General features: G+C 46.2%; 1 protein-coding gene across 6 annotated transcripts in view; it reads left to right on the top strand.

Moving 5' to 3' along the window:
• The window catches only part of Hhat (hedgehog acyltransferase), a 280,570-nt gene that overhangs the window by 182,908 nt on the left and 73,832 nt on the right, over positions 1 to 23,830 (top strand). For all 6 annotated transcript variants that reach the window (XM_052738051.1, XM_052738053.1, XM_052738054.1 and 3 more), the window contains one exon: positions 19,212 to 19,413. In XM_052738051.1, the coding sequence (XP_052594011.1) occupies positions 19,212 to 19,413 (202 nt within the window). The remainder of the gene's footprint in view (positions 1 to 19,211; positions 19,414 to 23,830) is intronic.

Raw genomic sequence — 23,830 nt, 5'->3', positions numbered from 1 at the left:
GTTCAAAGTCATTCTCATCTATATAAGCAAGTTCAAGGCCAGCCTACAATGGGTAGATACCCTGTCTCAAACAAATGAACAAACAAAATCTAAAACAAACCAAACTAATGAAATACAATACCATGTAAAGCCCTGAGCACAGTCATTAGTGTTTAATAGGGACCCAGTAGTGGCTTCAAGGGCTAAAATGGTTAAACACTGGCTGTCACTTTCTTTGCACACGCAGGCTCTCTGTGCCCGTCATTCACAGCTGCTGGAAAAAACAAGGAGGCTTAGTGGAAAGAGAATGTTTTGGAACCAGATGCACCTTAGCCTCAGTTTCTCCTCTACCATCGGCTGTAGCCTTTTCTATTTGGAGACAATTCAGTCAGATGAGCGTAGGTCACAGAAATCGAGCCCCTTGATCCAGGTTCTGAGACTGGTGTAGAGCGGAGCCAACCTGCCAGCTCTTCAGTTCGAAGTGAACAACTTCTCGAGGCTTCCTCTTCTCCACCTGCAAACTGAGGGAAATTCCCAAGATAGGTTTGCAGATTGGGTCAGTCCTATACGATGGTTAGTGCACGTATGGCTCCCAGTGTTTCCTCTCTCCTCTGTAGTAGGCAGCATATTTGCCTCAAGGGAGATTCCTTCCCTGGTTGTTACAAGTAATAGTGTTCCCAGTAGAACATAAATTAGTGCTTCTACCACAGCCATCAGCATGGAGCTCCCCCCAAAAAAATTAAAAGCAGAACTACTGTATGATCCAGCTAGCTACTCCTGGGTATTTGCTTGAAGGATTCTGTAGTGACATATCACAGAGACATCTGAAGGCCCGTGTTTATTTTTCTGTGGGCTCTAGGCACTTGAACTCAGGTCCATTGGCTTGCTAGGCAAGCACTTTCTGTAGAGAGCCTGCTCCCTAACCCTCAGAACCCCTGTTTATTAAGCCACTATTCACAATGGCCAAGTTAGGGAGTAAGCCTAGATGTCCATCAACAGAGGACTCACTAAAGAAATTGTGATTAGTATACCCAATGGAGTTTCATTTAGCCGTGAAGAGGAAGAAATCTCTCTATTTGCAGGAGCATAGATGGAACTAGAAATCATGTTAAAGTAAGCCAGACTCAGACATGAATCGTATGTTTTCTCATATGTGGAATCTAGAATGAATATATGAATGTATATGTATATTTATAGATATATGAATATTTATGACATTAAAGAGGGAGTATTTGGGAAGAGGGAGGGGATCATTGGGAAAGAAAGGGTTAAGAGGTTCATGTGGAACCAGGCAGTGGTGACACCACATTTAATCCCAGCACTCGAGAGGAAGAGGCAGGCAGATCTCTCTGAGTTTGAGGCCAGCCTGGTCTACAGAGCGAGTTTCAGGACAGCCAAGGCTACACAGACAAACTCTGTCTGGGTGGTGGGGGAAGGTTTATGTGGGATGGTTCTGATCATATGTGAAAATGTTTTAATGATGCCCATTATTTTCTACAATGAATATACATTAATGGCAAGTACTTAAATGAGTTTGTATTAACAATAGGACATTGATTAAATTAATTGCCATTCAGCGCAGCTGTCCTGCTGTTGTCCTGATGTAAAGCAAGCATTACTCTGTACTGGCTTGCTTTATGCTGTGTTTCAGTTCCCTTCCAGCCCTTTGGTCTCACTTAATCATCATACGTCATTATGAGAGCACAATGGGGTGAACTGAACACACATCGTATGTGTGTGTCCGAGGAGACTTGGGTCCAGTAGCTACACAGCTGTTTATGCTTATTGGGTGTGGACAAATCCCAGGGACCTATCTGTCAAATCCTCTGCTGTCTCGGTTCCCAGGGAGCTTGTTAAGACTTTGTTTCATTTCTGTATCACTCCCAATTATCTCCTGGAAATCACTGTTCAGATTTACCCAGGTCAAACACACTGACACCATCTTAAGTCTCATCAACTTTTTTTTTTGTTGTTGTTTTTTGTTTTTTTGAGACAGGGTTTCTCTGTGTACCTTTGGAGCCTGTCCTGGAACTCACTTTGTAGACCAGGCTGGCTCTGCCTCCCAAGTGCTGGGATTAAAGGCGTGCACTACCACCACCCCGCTATCTTATCATCTTTTAAGATCTCTTCTTGAAAGAATCAGGGAGGTAGTGGTCCCCTCTTCTTCCGATGCTGTCTTGGGAAGAGGTTCTCCATTTTACCAGGGTTGTGCTGGAATTGATAACAGGCAGTCAACATGAGCAAAATAGAGCCCTCCTCTGCAGCGTCTCCCTTGATTCCCTCAGTTCTGGCCTGCATGCCCCATCCTGTTAGGATCTGCCCCTGCATACCAGATTTGTACTCACAATCTCTAACTCTAGCCAAATTTCATTCTGTGTTAATTTACGTATTCAAGGTAACAAGATATTTAACAAACTTTGAGACTGTCTGTTCCAGGCAAGCACAGGCAGCTTCTGACTGTCCCATCACAGCACCTAGTTCTGATTTAGTACTTAGCATACCTTTTACAGGCACATGCCTTTGATAAGCATAAATGTGCCACCGATTTGGGGACAGAAAGCCTGACTCTAGTGGACAGTCACACAGACTATACAGGCAGGACTTAGATATTTTGTTTCTAGAAACCTGAAGTGAAGATACTGTACACAAGCACCATCAGAAGTGAGCTAATCTCTATCCCGCCTGCTGCCCTGGTTGGGGGCTCTGCTAGAGAGAGGATGAGCGTCATCCTGAGCCATGGATAGACTTTGGACTCAGATTCTCCAAGAGCAAGATCAGATACTTCCGTCAGGAGTGGTGGTGCACTTGACACCATGCGATGATGTAGTCCCGGAACCTATGGCCTCAGAGTGAGAGATGCTGGTGGGAATGCTGATCCTCTGTAGGCCAGAGACAGCTGTGGTCCAGGGATGGTCCAGATGAGGAAGAGTAGAAGCCAAAGGGCCACTTCCTGGGAGGCCAGGTGGAGGGAGCATCTGTAAGGTGTTGGACTTTTGTCCTTATGAGTTGAAATGTCTGCACAGCTTAGAGATTACATTCTCCCAGGGTAGGTGTTACCTAAGACAGTGTTCTCAAGTCCAGCATGGGGTCTCAGAGGTCTTGGTGTAGCCATGACATAGCAGGAAATTACTCAGACATGATGTTAACAGCAGTGTTGATCTCATAGATGAGTGTTGACAAGAAGATGGGTCACTTGTCAAATCTGGCATGTTCTAGCATCCCTGTGGTGATCTTAGCTCCTACAGCCTGGATGAGCAGTTCAAAGCCTATGTCTGCATCTCAGCAACACCAAGCATAGCAGTGTGAACAGCCAGCTTCTTTCTGGTTCCTCTGGTTCTAGGTACATAGTGAATGATGCTGAAGGAGGCTGCATGGAATTAAAGAGTGTCTGCTTAATTCTCAAAATAAACAGGTTAGAAAGATGACTCTGAGTTTGGTTCCCAGCACCCATGTTGGGTAGCTCACAATGCCTGTAACTCCTGATCCAGGGGTTCTGATGCCCTTTTCTTACCAGCATAGGTCTTCACACATGGTATGTATACACACACACACACACACACACACACACACACACACACACACACACACACACACTAATAGAAAAGAGTAATTAGCAGCTCAATCTTGGCTTACAAGGCAAAGATAGACCATTCCCAGTCTTCTTTAACTCTGACCCATGCCTCTGCATCATCTTGGCCTTCCCTGCACCCCAAATCCTCTCCTTCCTTCTCAGGAAAGCCGAGACTATGAGAAGTCCAGGACTGCTGAATTGTTCACCAAATTAGACTCGTGTTAATGGGTGCAGTCCCGGGAAGCAAGACTCCACGGCCATCAGCCATGGAGGTAGTTGGAAGCAATGTCTTTCTTCCTTGACCTCCACAGAGTAGCAAGACTCCACGGCCATCAGCCACAGAGGTAGTTGGAAGCAATGTCTTTCTTCCTTGACCTCCACAGAGTAGCAAGACTCCACGGCCATCAGCCATGGAGGTAGCTAGAAGCAATGTCTTTCTTCCTTGACCTCCACAGAGTAGCAAAACTCCACGGCCATCAGCCACAGAGGTAGCTGGAAACAATGTCTTTCTTCCTTGACCTCCACAGAGTAGCAAGACTCCACGGCCATCAGCCATGGAGGTAGTTGGAAGCAATATCTTTCTTCCTTGACCTCCACAGAGTAGTGACACTGGGGAGTCATTCCTGGCTCACAGCTTCATCCACCTCGGTCTTGGAAGTCAGGAGGCTGACGCAGGAGAACTGGGAACCACACTCCTTTTAGATGGACCCAGCTACTTCTCCACTCCCCAGACTCAAGGCCTGGCTTCCCTCTCCAGCCCATGTGAGTTAGCCTTGAGCTGCCTGCCTTTCTCAGGGAAAGCCTTCACCCAGAAATGGCTTTCCTCCTCTTGACTCCACTTGAGAGGGGGTCTTAAGAGTGGGTGGGATGTCATTTGTGTGCTCCTTTCTGCCCCCAGCTCTCATGAAGTGACTGTTTCCCAGTGTGGTCCCCATGCCCATGGCCAGTTCTGTGACCACTGTCATTGGATGCCTTACAATGCTATGGGTGTGTGGTGGCACTTTTCATCTACAGAAGGGTTACACTGTGTGTCACACGTAATGTCATCCCTAGGCAGTCTCTGTAACATGCCAGCTCTTCAAATATTAATCTCTAATGTGCACTCAAGGGTTCATTCAGTTATCACGGGGCTGTAGGGATGGGCGGTGTCATCTAGCCAGTGATCACTACATCCTGAGAAAATGCTCCAGGGCCATTGTTTCCTGAGCACAGGGCAATAGGCCCAGGGGTGGGGGCAGCTATCACAGATCTATTGTCATTTGTACCCAAGCTTAAGCTTTATCAATTTTCCCTTCCAGCACACTGTTCTAAAAGGCATCGTCTCTGATAGGGACTGTGAATCATAATTATGATAAATGAGAGGCGGCTGGAACAATTTCATCAAAGCTGATTTGTGAGAGCCTCGATTTCAGCCCAGGATGGGAATGGCCTCATCGTTACCACCAGCAACCATCACACTTGGATTATTTTTTGAAAATCACTTCAGCTCTTGAGACCTTTATTTTCTTTCCTCTTGAAGACAGCATCGAGTGGCAGTGCTTTGAGATGTTGCCTGTATGATAACCGTTGCTGTTTCCTCTCCCTTGCTTCCCGCTCTGGCCAATGAACCCGTCTGTGGTCCTCACAGAAGAGTGTTTTCATTGCCAGTGTACTCCAGTGTCTGGGCCTGTATGTGCGTGTACCTGTGTTTGTATGCACCTGTGTGTGCATGCACCTGTGTGTGCATTTACCTGTGTGTGTATGTACCTGTGTACATATGTACTGTATGTGCATGCACCTGTGTACATATGTACTGTATGTGCATGCACCTGTGTATGTATGTACCTGTGTGTGTATGCACCTGTGTACATATGTACTGTGTGTGCATGCACCTGTGTATGTATGTATGTACCTGTGTGTGTATGCACCTGTGTACATATGTACTGTGTGTGCATGCACCTGTGTATATATGTACCTGTGTGTGTGTATGCACCTGTGTACATATGTACTGTATGTGCATGCACCTGTGTATGTATGTACCTGTGTGTGTGTATGCACCTGTGTACATATGTACTGTATGTGCATGCACCTGTGTATATATGTACCTGTGTGTATGTACTGGTGTGTGTGCACCTGTATATGCATGCATCTGTGTGTGTATGTGCTGTGGATATCGCTCTGTATAAATAAACATTGATTGGCCAGTGGCAAGGCAGGAAGTATAGGCAGGACTAACAGAGAGGAGAAAAGAGGAAACAGGAAGGCAGGAGGGACCGCCTGGAGCCACCACCAGGACAAGGAAGATGTAAAGTACTGGTAAGCCACGAGCCACGTGGCAAAGTAAAGATTAATAGAAATGGGCTAAATATAATAGTAAGAGCTAGACAATGATAAGCCTGAGCTAATGACCAAGCAGTTTAAATAATGTAAGAGTCTGTGTGTTTATTTTATAAGTGGGCTCCGGGACTGGCAGGACTTAAAGGGAGCTGGAGAGAAATTCTCCAGCTACATGTATGCACCTATGTATGTATGTACCTGTGTGTGCATGCACCTGTGTGCATGTGGAGGTCAACAGAACCTCTGGTGTCATTACTTAGCCTCTGTCCACCTTATATTTTAAGCCAGGGTCTCTAAGTGGCATGGACTTTGACAAGTAGGTTAGTCTGGCTTGCTAGCAATCCCCAGGGATTGTCCTGTCTCAACTTCCCGGGTTATAGAATTGCAAACATGCATTATGGTTGGCTTTCTTACATGGGATTCTAGAGATCAAAGTCAGATCCATGTGCTTGCAAGGTGAATGCTTTACATATGAAGCTATCTCTGCAGCCCAAAGGCACTCTGTGTGTCTTTTGTTCTTTTCCTACCACAATCCTGATCTGCACTTCTCTATGACCAGCTGACACACTGGGTGAAGAGTGGTGTGGGTGGCAGAGGTTGAGTTGTTGTTTTTCTAGAGAACTTGACTTGGGCACCACCAAAGGGGCAAAGAGAGTCATGCTCCTGCAGGCTCGTGAGCACACTCCCCTCACATGAACCTGATGCTGATGGTTTTGTGTAAGGCTTCTGAAAGTCCAGGTCACAAAATAGCATCCCCAACTTAAGTGCTTTAAGTTTTGTTTATTTATTGTTATGTAGCCCTGGCACATGCAGATCAGGGTGGTCTAGAACTCATGGAGATCTGCCTGCCTTGGCTGCATTAGTGCTAAGATTAGAGGTATGCACCTCCATGCCCAGACAAGTGCTTTAATTTTTAAAAGATTTAATCACATTGTTTTGCTTTTTGGATAAATACCGCCCCGCCCCCCATTTTTGGTACTTCTGGTAGCTTTCCTGGGGAAATGTTGGCAGATAGATGTCTTACCTGCCAGGTCCCACTAGCTGTCCCGTTTGCTGGAGGAACCTCCGTGAGTGGGTTAGCCTGACTTTCTAAAGAGCATCCTCCAGACAGCACAGGGCGGGGAAGCCAGCAGCAGCCTGTGAGGATGGTGACACTCATGAGGTTGTCTGGCTGCAGTCACTCTGTGTACAGTGTGGGAGGCAGTGGAAGAAGAGAGGAAATGGTTGTGGCTGAGGAGGATGAGAGAAAGCTCAGGAGGAGACAGAGGGGTCAGGATTTATCGTGGAGCCCTGGACTTGGATTCTGGGGAAACACCAGAAGGACTCCAATTTTCTGCCCTGTGTCTTCATGTGCAGCGACATATGGACTTGTCCTCAGCCCGAAGCATTGGCCTACAGTACAGAAGCCTGGCGCATGAAGGTGAACGAAATGATTTAGGCTGAGATGAGCATGTGACTCCAAGAGATAAGTGGTAAAGGGATTGCCTTCCAAGCAAGAGGACCTGAGTTCAGTCCCCCAGAGCCCAGGTTGGGGGAAGCTGCGTGTGGCAGCATGTGCTTCTAACCTCAGTACTGGGGATGCAGAGACAGGTGGATCCCAGGAGCTCCCTAACCAACGAGCCTAGCCTACTTGGCTAGCCTCATGCCAATGAGAGACTGTCTTAAAAACCAAGGTGGACAGTGTCTGAGGAGTGACAGCCGAGGTTGTCCTCTGGTGGGGGTGTGTGTGCGCGTGTGTGCGAGCATACATACATACACACACATATATACACATAATACATACACACACACATGCACACATGAATCAGAAGGTAAGATTAGATGCGAAAAAATATTCCTCCAAGTGAGCACTGAACCCCAAGTAGAAGAAAAAAATGGCTGGGGTAGACTTTGGAGGACTGCAGGGCCCAGATCCAGAATGAGCTCACCGACTGGGTAGAGTCCATTTGGTGATTCATAGGTGCAGGTGGTAGCCCAGGAGGGAGCCAATTGGAGGCTGACTTTGGTAGAGCCAGGCTGATGGGTCTCCATTTGGGTCATAAGCGATGAGAATCCACCATATACAAGACATCTATCTCTGTGGAAAAGACTTGGCAGCTGTGACAGACATATGCTTCCTGGGGAGAAGAGTCTTTTGTGTGGCCATCTTTTGCCTTGTAGTCATATATCCAGCTGTTAATTTTCTTTTCTGTGTGACCACTAACTAGACTTTCTGCATGGGATGCTATGTTGCCATGGGAACCTAGGGTCGATGTTCAACAGAGCCTCTCCTCTTGCCTCCGGGAGGCCCTGTCCAGCATGGCTGCCTGCGTCATTGTGCCGTAAATGCAGATGGAGAGTGAAATGCCTCCATAGGCCTCCTGGCATTTCCTGACTGCACTTGTCTTTAGAATACTTGCTTCTAGAGGGCCCGAGGCACCGCACCAGCACAGTGACCTTCCCATTTCACACAATCCTTTTATAGCACATATTTTCTCAGCAGCCATGATAGATGAGTGTGAAGATTGGGATCAACAGTGGGTAGGATGTGGGTGAGAGGCAGACATCCAAGGAGGAACAGATAGTTCAGTCGCTAAGTAGAGGATCTGTGCATCCAGTGGCGTAGTGCTGAACCTTAAATTTAGGAGGTGCTGACAGAGCAGAGGGCAGACAGTGTGTTGGGGGAAGGGGAGGCTGGGGCCCGCTTTCCCCTGCTGACGACAGGGCAGGAGAATCACGTATCATCCCTCAATCACGCACACATCCAGATTCGCCTCTTGGCTTCTGGCTTGCCATGTGCTGCCCCCTTTCATGTGGCCTGGAGAAGAATATAAGAGCTTTTAGTGTCCTCTTAGGAGGAAGGTAGAAAGACAGGCAGGCGGCCAGGAAGTCTTGGTGGTTATTAAACTGAGTCTCTGAGGACCTTTTTATTAGCGATTAGGCTCCGCTCGTCAGCACTAGAGAGTATATACTCTCCCTCTGTCCCCTTCGAGCAAACCTCCAAGGAACTTGCTTCGTGTGCTTATTTATAGCCAAAGACAGAGGCAGGCCTGGGAAAGGGGTTAGAAATCCCCATTGAGAGACACCATAGTCTGCCTTCAGGTGTCCCTTTGCCCAAGGCTGCTAAGTTCTGAAGATGACATTTTCTAGGGCTGTTTGCTCAGGGTTATTTCAAAGGCTTGTGTGTCACTGGGACACCGAACCTTCAGGGAACTGTCAGGCTGCTTCAAAATAGAGGAATAAAAACCTGGCATGGTGATGCATACCTGTAATCCCACAGCACTTCAGAGGCCGTGGCAGGAGGATTTCCTTGAAGTCAAGACCATTCTAGGCTATGCAGTGAGTAGCAGGCAAGTACATAGTAAGACCTTGTATCAAAAAATCAAACCAAAACACACACACACACACGCATACAAACGTGCACACACACACATGTACACACACACACACACACACACACACACACACACACACACACACATACGCACACACACAACCTCACCCACACAGCAGCCATTCATTTCAAGGGACATTATCAGGTGACTTTTGTAGGTAAGGTGCATCCTAGATGTAAGGGCCATAGTGTCTTTGTTGCAGTGTATTGAGGATGGTTTGGGTTGTCTTTATCCTTATCCATCAGTACACCCTCAGCTCTACATATGTGGAGGACATCTGCATGACATCTGGATTAAACACCAGCAGCAGGTCTATGTGGGTTGAAGCCATAGCTCTCACCTCTCACTGAGATCCTGTGATAGTTTGAATGTCTGCTGGAATGCTGCTATGTCCCACCATGAGGATAATGGACTGAACCTCTGAAACTGTAAGCCACCCTATAAATTTTCCTTTATAAGAGGTCATGGTGTCTCTTTACAGCAGTTGAAATCCTAACTAAGGCAGAAGTTGGTACCAGGGATTGGGGTATTGCTGTGATAGGCCTGACCATGCTTTTGTTTGAAGGAGTATGGACCTTGGGGCTGTGAATTAGAAAAGCAGTTGAATGCTTTAAGTGCTGTTTAATGGGCCGACCTAGCAGGAGCATGAAAGACAGTGGTGCTGAGGGTGATTTGAACTGGGGGATCTGGTTCAAGAGGTTTCAGAGGAGAAGAATATTAACATGTTGCCTAGAGATCATTCTTGTGATGTTTTGGTGAAGAATGTGGCTGCTTTTTGTCCTTGTCCAAAGAGTCTGCCTGAAGCTAAAGTGAAGAGTTTTGGATTAATTCTGTTGGCAGAGGAAATCTCAAAACAGCCTAGTATAGACTCTGTCATGTGGATATTAGTGGTAACGCTAATGAAGATTTATAATGAAAAGGAACAAGCTGAGCAAGGAAAAATACAAAATGTAAAATTTGAGGAGAAAAGGAGTTCCAGGAAATGGAATGGAGCTAAGTCCTGTGTTCAAGGAGATAAACAGATTAAGAAATGGAATAAAGGGAGTGGTGACCTCAGGGCAAGATCCCACCCAGCTAAGTTTCCAACTTGTGAAAAGGAATTAAAGAAAAGCTTAGAGCTGGGTATGGTGGTGCACGCCTTTAATCTGAGCACTCCAGAGGCAGAGGCAGGTGGATCTCTGAGTTTGAGGCCAGCCTGTTCTACAGAGCAAGTTCAAGGACAGCAAAGCTTAGGCAGTGAAGGAAACCATTGAAAACAGTATACTGGTGAAGATGTAATTAAACAGGGGGCCACGTTCTAGGCCCAATAAGCAGCAGAACTTGGCAGCTTTGGCCATGTAGTTCTGGCTTTAGACTCAAGGATAGAAGAAAGGGTTTATGCAATCTTCCTCCATGACTAAGAAAAGCCACCAGGCATGTGTCAGGGATGTCCCTGAATGGAGGCTCAGAGAGACCATTGTGTGAAGCTGTGAAGGAGATTGCCTTGGAGACCCCAAGATGTTGGGGATGCCAGAGCCATGGGATATCTGCAGAGGAGAGCTTCTAACAGGGAGTAGAACCAGTCCAAGAGAAAGAAGCATATCAAATTCAACAAAGCTGAAAGGACTTGGACATCTGAAGAGTGTTTCAACATCAGACACAGAGATGCAGAGTTTGGAGTTTGCCCAGCTGGTTTTCGGTCTTGCTTTGATCAAGTATTTCCTCACTATGCACCCTTCCCTACATTTTGGAATGGTAATGAATATCCTGTGTCATTATATGTTGGAAGTATGTGATCTCTTTTATTTTGATTTTATAGGGGATCACAGTTAAGAGATTGTATGAATCTCAGAAGAGACTTTGAATTTTAAACTTTTAAACATTGTTGAGACTGTTATAGACCATGCAGACTTTTGAAGTTGGACTAAATGCATTTTTCATTATGATATTGTTGTAAACTTATGGGGCCAGGGAGTGGAATGTGGTAGTTTGAATGTAATTGTCCCCCATAAGCTCATAGGGAGTGGCACTGTTAGGAGGTGTGGCTTTGCTGTTGTAGGTGTGACCTTGTTGGAGGAAGTGTATCACTGTGAAGGTGGGCTTTGAGGTCTCATATATGCTTAATATACTGCCCAGTGTCTCAGACCACTTTCTGTTTCCTATGGGATCAAGATGTAGCTCCTCCTCCACTCTCACCTCCTTCTCTAGCACCATGTCTGTCTGCATGCCGTCATATCCTGAAATGATGATAATGGACTGAGCCTCTGAAACTGTAAGCAAGCCCCAATTAAATGTTTTCTTTATAAGAGTTGCCATGGTCACGGTGTCTCTTCACAGCAATAGAAACCCTAACTAAGACAGACCCAGATCTGGCTAATGGTTCTGAGTATAGAGCATCCTGGAGTCAGTAAGTTGGAACCTCTGGTGCCTTCACATGCTTACAGAAGACACAGGAATGCTCGTCTCTGTGATGGTGCTATTTACACGATGGCTTTGTGAGATATAACTGACAATTTCAAACTATATCTATTAATTTGAAGTTTGATGCCTTTGTACTTATGCAAACACTTATGAAGCCAACACCAGACTCAGAGGAATAAATATACCCATCACCTATGAAACATTCCTCATCTGCCTTTGGTTTCTTCCTCTTTGTTGATAAAAATAGTGTCTCAATTTTTCATCACTATGACTGAATAACAGACAGAAGCAGCTGAAGGAATGGGAGGTTTATTTTGGCCCAGTTTCTGAGGGTATGGTATGGCGTGAGGGGAGACCTGGTGGCTACAGTGACTGTCAACAGGGCTGTGTGGCAGTTTTGTCTGCAGGGTGTAGGTGGGAAGCAGAGAACACAGGCTGGAACAGATGCAGGTCTGAGCTTCAAATGCTTCGGAGCCCTGCTCTGGCTCCTAGCCTGCTTCTGGACAAATAGATCTCACATCTCTGAAGGCTCCACAGTCTTCCAGAACACCTGCTGGGGACGGGATGTTTTAGATCCAATCCATAATAAGTAGCAAGATATTCCCTGTGCTGCTGGCCAATTAGCAAGTGTGCAGGCGTTCATCTGTAATCAGGAAATCCTCTCTGTTGGAGCAACATTGATGCATGAACCTGGAGTGTTCTGCTAAGAGAAGCCAACTGGTCCAGAGGAGCATCTCCTGTATGATCCATTTATAGGAAGGAACCATCAGAGTGGAAGTGTGTGGAACAGAGGGAAGAGTAGGTGCTTCCAGGACAGGGGTGAGGGAGGAGGGTTCATTACTCGTCAACGGTTTCAAATCTCAACAAGATGAAGGCATTCCTGGGATCTGCCTGGGAGTACTGTCCTCTTACTTGAGGCACTGCCTGCATCTCTCTCTAAGTATCCTTGCCACAACTAAGAAGGAACATGAGCCTCCTGGAGCCTCCTGAAGCATCCTGGGGGACCCCCCTGGAGCCTCCTGAAGCCTCCCAGAGCCTCCCGGAGCTACCTTCTCATCTGGTCTCCACAGATGCCCAGAGGAAGGTATCGGTACCCTCTGTCTACATTGGCTGAGGCCCTGCAGGAGATTAGACTTCTGACAGGCTCTGGGGTCCTAAGATGGTCCAGCAGGCCCAAGGCCTTGCCTCTAGCTCCTAAGTCCTTGTCCAGCACTTTGCTGTTGGCTTGGGCTGGCCTTTTCCAAACTTTCAACATTTCCTGCCCTGAGAAGCAGAACTCTGGAGGGATTATCTCCAGGTTTTGGACTGAAGATCAAGCTGTTTCTCTAAGCTTTAAGCATAGTCTTGGGCTTAGCATAGCACTTCAGCCCTCAGAGCCACCAGCTTTGTGGACTTCGAGATTATTAGTTCTAAAAATATGGGCATCTAATGAAATAAAATGGGTGTTTAGATACAGGGTAGGTGTGGCTTGCCTGAGTTTGTTCTGACGTTTTAAGACAGGGTTTTAGTCATCACTTCAGGCTAGCCTCAAACTCACAGCAATCCTCCTGCCTCTCTGCCTCCTACCTGCTAGGATTGTATGAACCATCACCATGGATGATTTAGCTTTTATTTTATAAATTCCACAGTTTTCTACCAAGAGACAGGACACAGAATTCTTACTAGGTAACTTTTCAGAACTGCCTAAAAAAATCTCTACCCAGCTCCTTTTAGTGAAGGAACAGAGAATTCGTCTGGCTCAGAATATCCACTCTGCTTTGCAAGTGGTCTCCTCCTCGCTTTCTGGAAATGATCAAGTCTATGGCTGCCCATTAACCAACTGTGGTTTCCTAGTTATTAAAGTTGCATTATGATCTGCACTGAACTGAAAGATATTAAAAGCAAATTATATTCTTTTGTGTGTCTATCCTCCTTTAAAACCCTTTATAAGTAATCTTTAGCTTCTTTGTGAGAAATAAACACTAGGCCTTTATCTATGCCCTTTGGATGGGAATTTGACTAGCACACCATCACTGGCTAATGTAGAACACTGAAATGTTCACACACACACACACACACACACACACACACACACACACAGGCTCACACTTCCTCACCTTTTTAGCCCTGTTGGAATCTTAGAATTTAGTTGAGATGATAACCATAATAGAAAAGTCATGCCCTGTGAAGACATTTTCAGGAAGCAGTGTACTTAGTGTGTGATTCTCTAGGTCAAAGAGAAAGTAAGAAAATTCAAAGGGCATTTCCTGGGAAATGGGAAAAACAGACTAGATTTAAGACATGCACATGCATGAACTTCTTACTCTGTCCCTGCTACAAGCATATTTGTGAGGTATTCTTTGTGGTGGGCATGGGGGAGGTAGAGACAGACTGTCTTCCCCTCATGGGAATTGTTCACGGGCATGTACCCACCTCCCCACTGACTTCCTATACCCTACCTGTGACTGACACGACATCTTCAGGGTGCCAGCCTGGCCACTGTAGCACGTTATCTCTGACTGTAATTATTTGTTCTGTCCAATAACGAATATTATACCCCAACTCTTGGCGCTATACTCAATAGTAGTTCTAATAGAACTAATAGAATTCACCAGCCTAAACACATTTGTAATGACACATTGTTTTAAAGATCCCTTGACCCCAAAGAGACTGAACTTTTGTTGGACCTTGCGTCCAAGTTAATTGTATGTCTTGAAATCATTTAAGACTATGTAATTAACCTGCTAGCCTACTGTGTACTCAGCCTATTTAACTTGCCGTTAAGAGAACAATACAACCAACCTGGCTTGCTTTAGATCTCCCACACAACCAGCTTTTACAACCTAGGCTAGTGCACAACTTTAATCTTAAATTATGTATTCTTCCATGTCCTGACCCAGAATATTGTATGTACGTGTATATATATATTGTGGTGATCATTTGCTGAATGCAGCCAACAGATTGAAAGCAACCGTCAAACAAATTTTACCATAAATATTGCAGGCAATATAGATATAGCTTGATAATGTCTGTTGTAATCTTGAGTGCTAGTCAGGGTCAGTAAAGCAACTTCTTTCCCTGTAAAGCTCTGTTGAGGATTCTGTAAAGAATTCCTCATTTCAGTCCTGTGACGTGTTTTCTGTTTTTCAATAAACACAGAGTAAAGCCCTGGGTTGGGGAGAGGCACAGCATGCAGACACAACTAACAAAAACTAACAGTTTCAGGCTCACATAACAGACAGACCACAGATCAGCCTCTGACCACAGACTGCAGGCAGACAGGAGAGAAGGGAAGGACTGCAATGTGGGCTTGCCTTGGTCAGAGTAATCTAAGAGGATGCTGCTTTGGCTTCATCCCTTAGTGTGGCAGTGATGTGCTTTGGAGTGCCTCTGGGTTGTCTCGAACGCTTAGTGGATGCCCATCTTTGTAAAGGAGCATTATTTTCCCTAGTTAATAAAAGACAGTACACAATTGCATGTAACTGTAGTCACAGCTCTGGGGAGGCAGAGGCAGGAAGTTTGCCATGAGTGTGCTGGGGCTACAGTGAGAGGTCCTGTCCCCAAAAGACTAGTGGATATGTCTGTGGAGACTAATCTGTCCACCTGATCAAATTAGGGGAGCATTTACCACCGAGGATGACTCCCATTGTGACAACGGTGACAGAGAACACACTGGTTTAACTTGGCCTCTCAGGGCAAAACAAGCTTTGTCATTTTTGCCTGAAGTGTGCAGAAAGCACCTGGCATGGGCACCTGGTCAGGGGCAGGCATTGTGAACACCATCTACCTGTTGCTGATAGCTTCCTGCTGGCTTGGGGCACCCATGTTGTGTTGATTCTGTGAGATATGTTCGCATGAAGTTGGCGCCTGCAGAGAGGTGCCACCCTCCATCAGTATTCTCTGCAGACAGTGAGCACACAGAACGGGCCAGGCAGGATCAGGCTTCATGTCCCACACACTTGGTGTTTTTGCTCTGCTGAGTGTGTCTTCCACCAGGAGATCAGTGGCTGTGCAGCTCATCTGAGTAGCTCATGCACGTTTCTGAGACAGACATGCCTATCTTCTTAATAATCACAGAATCAGGCTGGTGGAATGTATTAAAGAGAGAGCCCCTATTCCCTCTTCTTGCCAAGCCTACCATCTTCCAGAAATGAAGAGTGAAAAGTCCACCCTCTTTCAGGTTTGGAACAAAGAAGTTTTGTGTTCTTGGAGACCTGCAATATCGTAATTTCTTAATTCCTGGAATATTTTTTTTTTTTTTTTGGTCTTTCGAGACAGGGTTTCTCTGTGTAGCTTTGCGCCTTTCCTGGAACTCACTTGGTAGTCCAGGCTGGCCTCAAACTCACAGAGATCCGCCTGGCTCTGCCTCCCGAGTGCTGGGATTAAAGGCGTGCGCCACCATCGCCCGGCAATTCCTAGAATATTAAGAATTTTCAGAGACTGTTTTTGGTCAGCTATCATTTTCAAAAGCAAAGTAAGAGCTTATGGTTTAAAAGTGCTACACGTGAGGAGGGGGTAGCCACTGCAGCATCCCTAGCTTGCAGACAGGTCCCTTTTGGATTTGGACCAATGACAAGTCTCACTGGTGGGAGGCATGGCAGCCTTTTGTTCTGTGCTGGGTTGTCTGACGTGTGAGGCTTGTTTTTCTTTAGTGCATACCATCTTAACATGTAAACAAGTCTGTAAATACTGCAATGTTTCCTTTAGTCATTCTTAACACTGTTGAAAATGACTGTTTTTTAAAAGCATACACTGTTACAATACCTGACAGTAGCACTGTGGTGGGAAGGGGTTAGTTACCTCAGTGTCTATAGGAGACCGCTGAGGTTCCAGCCCTCATCCTCTCCCGATTGCACGCTGATAACCATGCAGCCTCTAGGGGGCAGCAGAGCTCCAGGTAAGAGCTGCACTCCTGCAGGCGTTCTCAGGCTCACGGCCCCTCCTCCTCCTCCTCCTCGGTGTCCCGCCAGCAGCGCCCAGCTCTTCCCTCTGCTTAGAGAGCCTCTTCCTGGTGCCTCCCCAAAGTGGGACCCTCTGTGGCCCAGCCTCCCGCACTCCTCTGGTTTCCTCACCCCTGTCTCTCCCACACTGAAGCCTTCCTGGCGGACCTGGCATATGGCATGTTGCCTCACAGCAGGACCTGCTGTTGTCTCAGCCAGTGCCAGGGCAAGAACATCTGAGGCCTTTGTGTCTTATAATGCCGGGTGCCCGGAAGGCTTAATAAGTAAATGCTGGAAGCAGAAGGAGCACTCCCTGTGGTGCGTATGCACATGTGTATGGGATTATCTGTTCATGTGTGTGCAGGTGTGTGTGTGTATATACATGTGTACAGGATTACCTGTGCATGCATATGCAGGTGTGTGTGTGTGTGTGCGCGCACATGTGTGTACAGGATTATCTGTGCATGCATGTGCAGGTATGTGTTTGTGTGTGTGCATGCATATGTGTGTACAAGCCAGAGGATGGCCTTGGATGCTGCTGACAGGTGGCCAGGCTAACTGAGGTGGCTGAGGGAGGGGAGAGGAATCAGGACATGGAGGCTGATCAGGTGGGGCAGGGAGGGACATTCCCTAAACTGACCTAGCGGGATTCTTGCTACACCTGGGCGATGCAGGCCAGACAAGCATGAACAACAAGCCATGGTGTAGGGGGCTTTGAGGGGAGAGTCTGTGGCGGAGGCAGAGTCCTGTGTGAGACCTAGAGTTCAACTCCAGGCACTGGCAGAAGCAGTCCCCATCACAGCTGGTTGGGACAGGAAGTCCAAGTGTCCTGGTGCACGTGAGGTGACTGAATGAGAATGAGGACGTGACGGCAAGACATGGTTGAGGAGAAGGGTTTATTGTCAATATGAGGGAGAGAATGTCCAGAGGCATCTAGAAGGGTCCAGACTGAACATGGCCAGCAGAACAGACTGGGCCATGAGAGGAGGGGGACAGGGGAGAGAAGAGAGGAGACGAGGCCAAGAGAACCAAGACAGCACATGGGAACCAAGCAGGCTGATTTATGTAGGAATCAGAAGCTGGGGGGAAAGATGTGAAGCCCCTGGGAGGGGCTTTGTAGGGTTTAGGGTAGGGGCAGGATGAGAAATGCCAGGAGGAGCCACAGGTACTGTGTGAAACTTGTGCCAGGTTTCTTGGGGACTTGACAGTGCCGACTGAGGACAGTAACTTGTGCATTTAGAGAAGTATGCACAAGGTCCTGAATTCTAGCCCCAGAATTTTGGAAAAATAGAGTTTGAGGGGCCAATTACATTGAATGTACATTGACTTGCCACTCAGTGTCTTAGTAATAAACTTAATTTTTATACATTGTTTAAATTATTTCAAATAAAATACTTACATAGTTTTTTGACATTTATCTTTTGGTCTGATTAATTTTATTTACTTTTGGCTTCTTCTGAGAAGGAGTTCTATTAGAAATGATTTTTTAAAAGATTTATGTATTTATTATGTGTACAGTGTTCTGCCTGCATGTGTCCTTGCAAGGCAGAGGAGGATACCAGATCTCCTTACAGGTGGTTGTGAGCCACCATGTGGTTATGAGTCACCATGTGGTTGCTGGGAATTGAACTCAGGACCTCTGGAAGAACAGTCAGTGCTCTTAACCACTGAGCCATCTTTTCAGCCCCTAAAAATGATTTTTAAATAAAGCTTCTTCAACAGTAAGAAAGTAATACGTGTATAGTACAGATACTAAACCATTAAGGATTCTGGGATGGATTCTGGAATGGCAGATGTGAAGCATGATGCCTCAAGAAATCAAGTAGAAAGATCCTTGTAAAGTATCTCAGAAGACATCAGAAAGACCTCTTGTCCCCTCCTGGAGTTCTCTGGGACAAAGAGGAACTGACCAGAATGAACTGAGACCTGTGGTCCTCTAGAAACCACAGAGGAGTGTGAATCTCTGCACTTCCATATTCTCATAGCCTGGGCACTAGTTACTCAGGGATGGAGACATATCTGAGGATGCCAGGCACTGGGGCAGAGGTAAGGCTTTGGTCCAGCACTCCTGTTGAGTCCAGAGTTCCTCTCTATACTTGCTTCTGGGCCACTTGCCTGGGAATCTGGGACCAGCTTCATTATCCTTTTTATGCACCCCACTCCTACCTTGTAAGGACCTGCTTTTAGCAACTGTGTCTAAATAATGGTTTTACCATTATTTTAAATATGGCTTTACCATAAATTTAGTAGTCTGAGTTGTAAAATGCACACTTGCCGTGATGGTCAGTGTCCTCCCAATGCCAGCAGCTTAGTAGGTGCCCCATGATGGGCTGCAAGGCTGGGTACATTCATTCATCAGCTCTAAACTCATCGCTGCCCCCTTGCCTCTTGTAAGTACAATTTTGCCACATTAAGGGCTCCTTGGTATGTATGCTCATCTAACCTAAAGCCACACCCTGTGCAAGTTTAGGATTTTGCCAACAATGAGTGAGGTGGAAAGTTCAAGGTTTGGCCTACAGCTTCCTAGAAGTGGGATCTTTGTAACTTAAGCAATAATGCTAGTATTCAAGGTAGTCAAGCCAGAGAGCAGGGAGAGGCAGGTGCATCTCTCCACCCGTCAGCATAGCTTCTCACAGCCTCTTCTTTCTCCAGGTATGTGTACATTCCACTGGGTGGGTCCCAGCATGGCCTTCTGGGGACACTGCTTTCTACCGCGATGACATTTGCATTTGTGAGCTACTGGCATGGCAGCTATGAAGACCTCTGGTGCTGGGCAGCACTCAACTGGCTGGGAGTCACTGTGGAGAGTGGAGCCCAGAGGCTGTTGGAGATGCCCTGCATCCGGGAGACCTTGGTGAGCAGGATCCACCATTGCCTGTGTGGGAGGGCATAGCTGAGCAAGGAGAGACTGGTTTGTCAGGGGATGGTGGTCACCAGATTCACTCAAATATGAGCAGTTCTTATCAGGCAACTTCACAGTCTGTGTGTCTCTAGGAAGCATGATAGGGGTGGGGACGGGGGAGGCTTCAAAACCATTGTTTACATGAATGGCTGGTTGGTTGGATGGATAGACGAGTGAATAATATGAATGAGTCCTGTAACTATAAAAGTCTAGGCATTTATTATAGAAAAATTACAAAATCCAGACATGAGTAAATAACTAATAAAATTGACATTAAAACTCACTCTTCTGAAGCATGTTCTGTTTGTGCATGCACACTCAACATGGCCACTCACAGTGATGCGATGGCGGTGCTTCAGCCGCCCCTCCGAGACAGCAGATCTGTGTGGAGCCCTAAGGTGGATACTTCATGATTGTTTAATTACGCTATTACTAATCATTCCATTATAAATCGTATCGATGTGGATCTCATAATCAGAATGAGTTCTCCTGAGGTAAAACTGTCAGGTTAAGGGGCTTCTCATGATCACGGCTCACTCTGCATGCTGCATATCAGCTCTTACCGCCCTGAAGACAAGGCGTCAAGTTCCCATCCTCCCAGATGTCCTCGCTAGACCTGAGTGATGCTGGCATTTTAATTTTTGACAGATGCTGTTGATGCTGGCATAGCAGACAGCTGAGGGGTAAAGCTGCATTCTTTATCTGTAGGTGTGACTGGGAAATTGAGTGTTTCCCTCTGTAGATATTGTAAGCATCACACGTATATTTTGCCGTGTAAATGCAGCAGCTGATACATGAGAATCTTGTCAGAAATCAGTGTTTCTGAATGTGAACAGTGTTCTGCCAGCCCAAAGAATGGCCCAAAAGGAAACGTGAGAGTGTTTGCTCTCCTGGCAGGCTGTAAAACACAAGAGATTCCAATGGGAAAAAAATGATTAATGTGGTTAAACTCTACCCAGCGCATGAGAGTAAAGCAAATACATCTTAAACATCATTGAGATAGAACGGAGGTATTGAAGCATGTTTCAATAAAGATAGCCACTCACAGAAGGGCAGTTCCTTCAGTAAAAACTGACACAGCACACAGCAAAGCAGCACATTGGAAGAAATCAAGTATACTCATAACATAAACATTTGGGGGTTGGAGAGATGGCTCAGTGGTTAGGAGCACCTGTTGCTCTTCCAGATCTGGGTTTGGTTCCCAGCACCCACATGGAGGCTAAAAACCATCTGGAACTCCAGTTCCAGGGGTTCTGACTCCATCTTCTGGCTTCTGAGGGTACTTCACTCACATGCACAGGCCCACACAGAGACACACACACATAGACACATAATCAAAATTAAAATAAATCTTTAAAAAAGATAAAGATTTTATTCAATATTGGAAGCCAGCATCCAGAAGGCAAGAAATGTCTATGAGGTCTATGGAAAATAGTAAAAGCCATGGCACCCTCATGCAGTGGGTCATGCAAGGCCATGTCTTAAGGACATCTTCATTCTCAAGACTGAATGCTTATCCCCAAAGCCTGAAGGCCTGGAGATCACCCTAACAATCCAGAGGGTTCTTTCCTGCTCGGGTACTCTGTTTCCACGTTCCTTCAAGAGGGCTCCAATATTAACCTTAAACAGAATATGAAGCACTGTGAGCCCTGAGTCACAAACTGATGGATCTTAACTGTTAAGGGACTATTCTATGTGACCTATTGCTGATTAAATTGGGTTGGAAATAAACCAAAGAGGAAAACTCAACTCACCAAAACACAGGATTTGCCACTTTGTAGGGTGCTGACCCCCAAAGCCCTCATGTGCTTAACCCATTTGATATTATGCCCACAATTCAGGCACCTAGGTGCGTAATAACTTTAGATACATTTTGGTGAAATAATTCTCATGTAATATTAAATTTACTATTTGTTATTATATTTTATAAAACTTTTTTTAAACATCAGCTGTCTTTTGTCCTGGAAACCTGGATGGTGTTTGTATTAATTTTCTCATTGTTGTGGGGAAGGAAGGTTGGTTTTGTCTCACAGTTTAAGGGATGTGTCGTGGAGGAGAAGGCATGGCGGCGGCAGCGTGAGGCAGTTGGTCACACTGCATCGGCTGCCTGGAAGCTGAGAGCAGAGAACTGTTTCTCTCAGTTCGTTTCTCCTTCACATTTAGTCTGGGACCCCAGTCTGTGAGATGATGTTTCCCCCTCACATGCAGGATGAGCCATTTCACCTCGGTTAACCCAATCTAGACACTCCCTCAAGACGTGACCAGAGGTTTGTCTTCTAGGGGATTCTACTGTCAAGTTGACACCCATGTTAGCTCCTATAGTGTTCCTGGCTGTTGAGACCCTGCCCCTAAGCACGGGCCAGTGTCTGAGAACTACGTAGGGCCCACTGTTTGTCTCAGTGTCCGAGTTGACCTGGGGCTGTCAGTGCACAGGTAATGCTTCCGTCCCTAGCTCTTCCATCTCTGTCTCCTCTGGAGTCTCTCTCACTGTCCCGTCTCTTCCAGTCTAGTGGAGAACCTGTTTTCCTTTGGCATTCCAAATGCATACAGCTGGAGTTTTAAGATAATTTATTTAATATCATTGTGTGTGTGTGTGTGGGGGGGCTGCATGTATGGAGGTCAGAGGACAGTGTGGTGGAGTTGGTTCTCTACTTCCACCTTTTCATGGTTTCCTGTGATAGAACTTGGGCTTCCAGGCTTCTGCTGCAAGACCTTTGCCCACCGAGCCATCTCACTGGTCCCTTAAGCTTTTGAATAAATTCTTTCCCCCATAGCCTCTTCTTCTCTTCCCATGATTTCATCACCTTTCCCCTCTCTTTGTCAAAATCCAAATAAAGACTGGACACCCTCTTGGCACTTGGTTTCATATGACTTTAATCTCTCTAGTTTTTCTGATAGTGTTTCCACAGTGTGAGCTCACTCCCTTGCCTGTGCCATCTTTGGTATTCTTTAGGGTTTTCCAGAGAAACAGAACTGACTATGTGTGTGTGTGTGTGTGTGTGTGTGTGTGTGTGTGTGTGTGTGAGAGAGAGAGAGAGAGAGAGAGAGAGAGAGAGAGAGAGAGAGAGAGAGAGAGAGAGAGAGAGAGAGATTAGGGTAGAGAATTAGGCCATGTGGTTATGGCGACTGAGTGGTCCAGACTTGGGAGAGCTGATGGTGTAAGTTCCAGGCGGTGTCAGAAGACAGATCTGTGCTAACCAGACCACACTCAAGTGTAGGGATGCTCCCTTGACCTTAGTATTTAAGCCCTGACCTCAGTAGACTGGCTGATACTGGAGAGAGTAGTGTACTTTCCTCAGAACGTAGATTCCAATGTCCATGTCACCCAGAGACACTCTTATCACAGACACACCTGTAAATGTTTAACTAAATATGTGGGGCACCCTGTGGTCCCAACCAGTTGACAAAACTAACCAACATGCCTGCTTTTTGTTTTTTGCTTTTCTTTTACCATGGCATGTATCTTTTGCCAGTTTTTGACACAGATTGACAGGTCTCTGCTAACAGGGTGGTTGTTCCTTCTCTTTCCATAACCCAGGGCCTTAGATGGGGCTCAGAAGCACAGGATTTCTTGATCTAGCTGATTGACAGTTGGACATTCTCCAGAAGACTGTTATGAACAGGAAGCCCTCAGCTTCCATAAGAGGACTCTCTGACAGGTCCCTGAGGTGATGGAAATGGCCACTATGGTAACACACAAGTCACCAGCTACACAAGGCACTTCAGATGTGGCTAGGGCCACTGAGACACTGAATTAGGACTTATTTCATTTTAAAACACTTAAAATTATTTTGCTATTTTTTGTACGTGGGTGTTTTGCTTTGGCTTAGTTAGGCTCTCTATTGCTGTGTGAAACACCAAGACCAAAAAGCAAAAGCAAGTTGGGGAGAAAAGGGTTTATTTGGCTTACACTTCTATATCCCTGTTTATTATTGAAGGAAGTCAGGACAGGAACTCAAACAGAGTAGGATCCCAGAGGCAGGAGCTGATGCAGAAGCCATGGAGGAGTGCTGCTTACTGGCTTGCTTCCCCTGGCTTGCTCAGCCTGCTGTCTTATAGAACCCAGGACCACCAGTCCAGGGATTACACCATCCACAATGGACTGGGCCCTCCCCCATGGATCATTAATTAAGAAAATGCCTTACAGCTGGATCTGATGGAGGCGTTTTCTCAGTTGGGGTTCCCTTCATGAAGATAACTCTAGCTTATGTCAAGTTGACATAAGACTAGCCAGCACATGCCTGCATGTGTGTGTCTGTACTGTGTGCATGGCTGGCACCCACAGAGGCCAGAAAAGGGCACTGGATCCCCTAGGACTAGAATTACAGATGGCTATGAGTTGCCATGTGGGTGCTGGGAATCATACCCA

This window comes from Peromyscus californicus, unplaced genomic scaffold, assembly GCF_007827085.1.
Source record: "Peromyscus californicus insignis strain IS unplaced genomic scaffold, ASM782708v3 Scaffold_14__1_contigs__length_90479793_seg_2, whole genome shotgun sequence".
In the NCBI taxonomy this organism is placed as follows: domain Eukaryota; kingdom Metazoa; phylum Chordata; class Mammalia; order Rodentia; family Cricetidae; genus Peromyscus; species Peromyscus californicus.
Note: the sequence above shows the minus strand (reverse complement) of the source record. Positions and strands in the feature narration are given on the sequence as shown.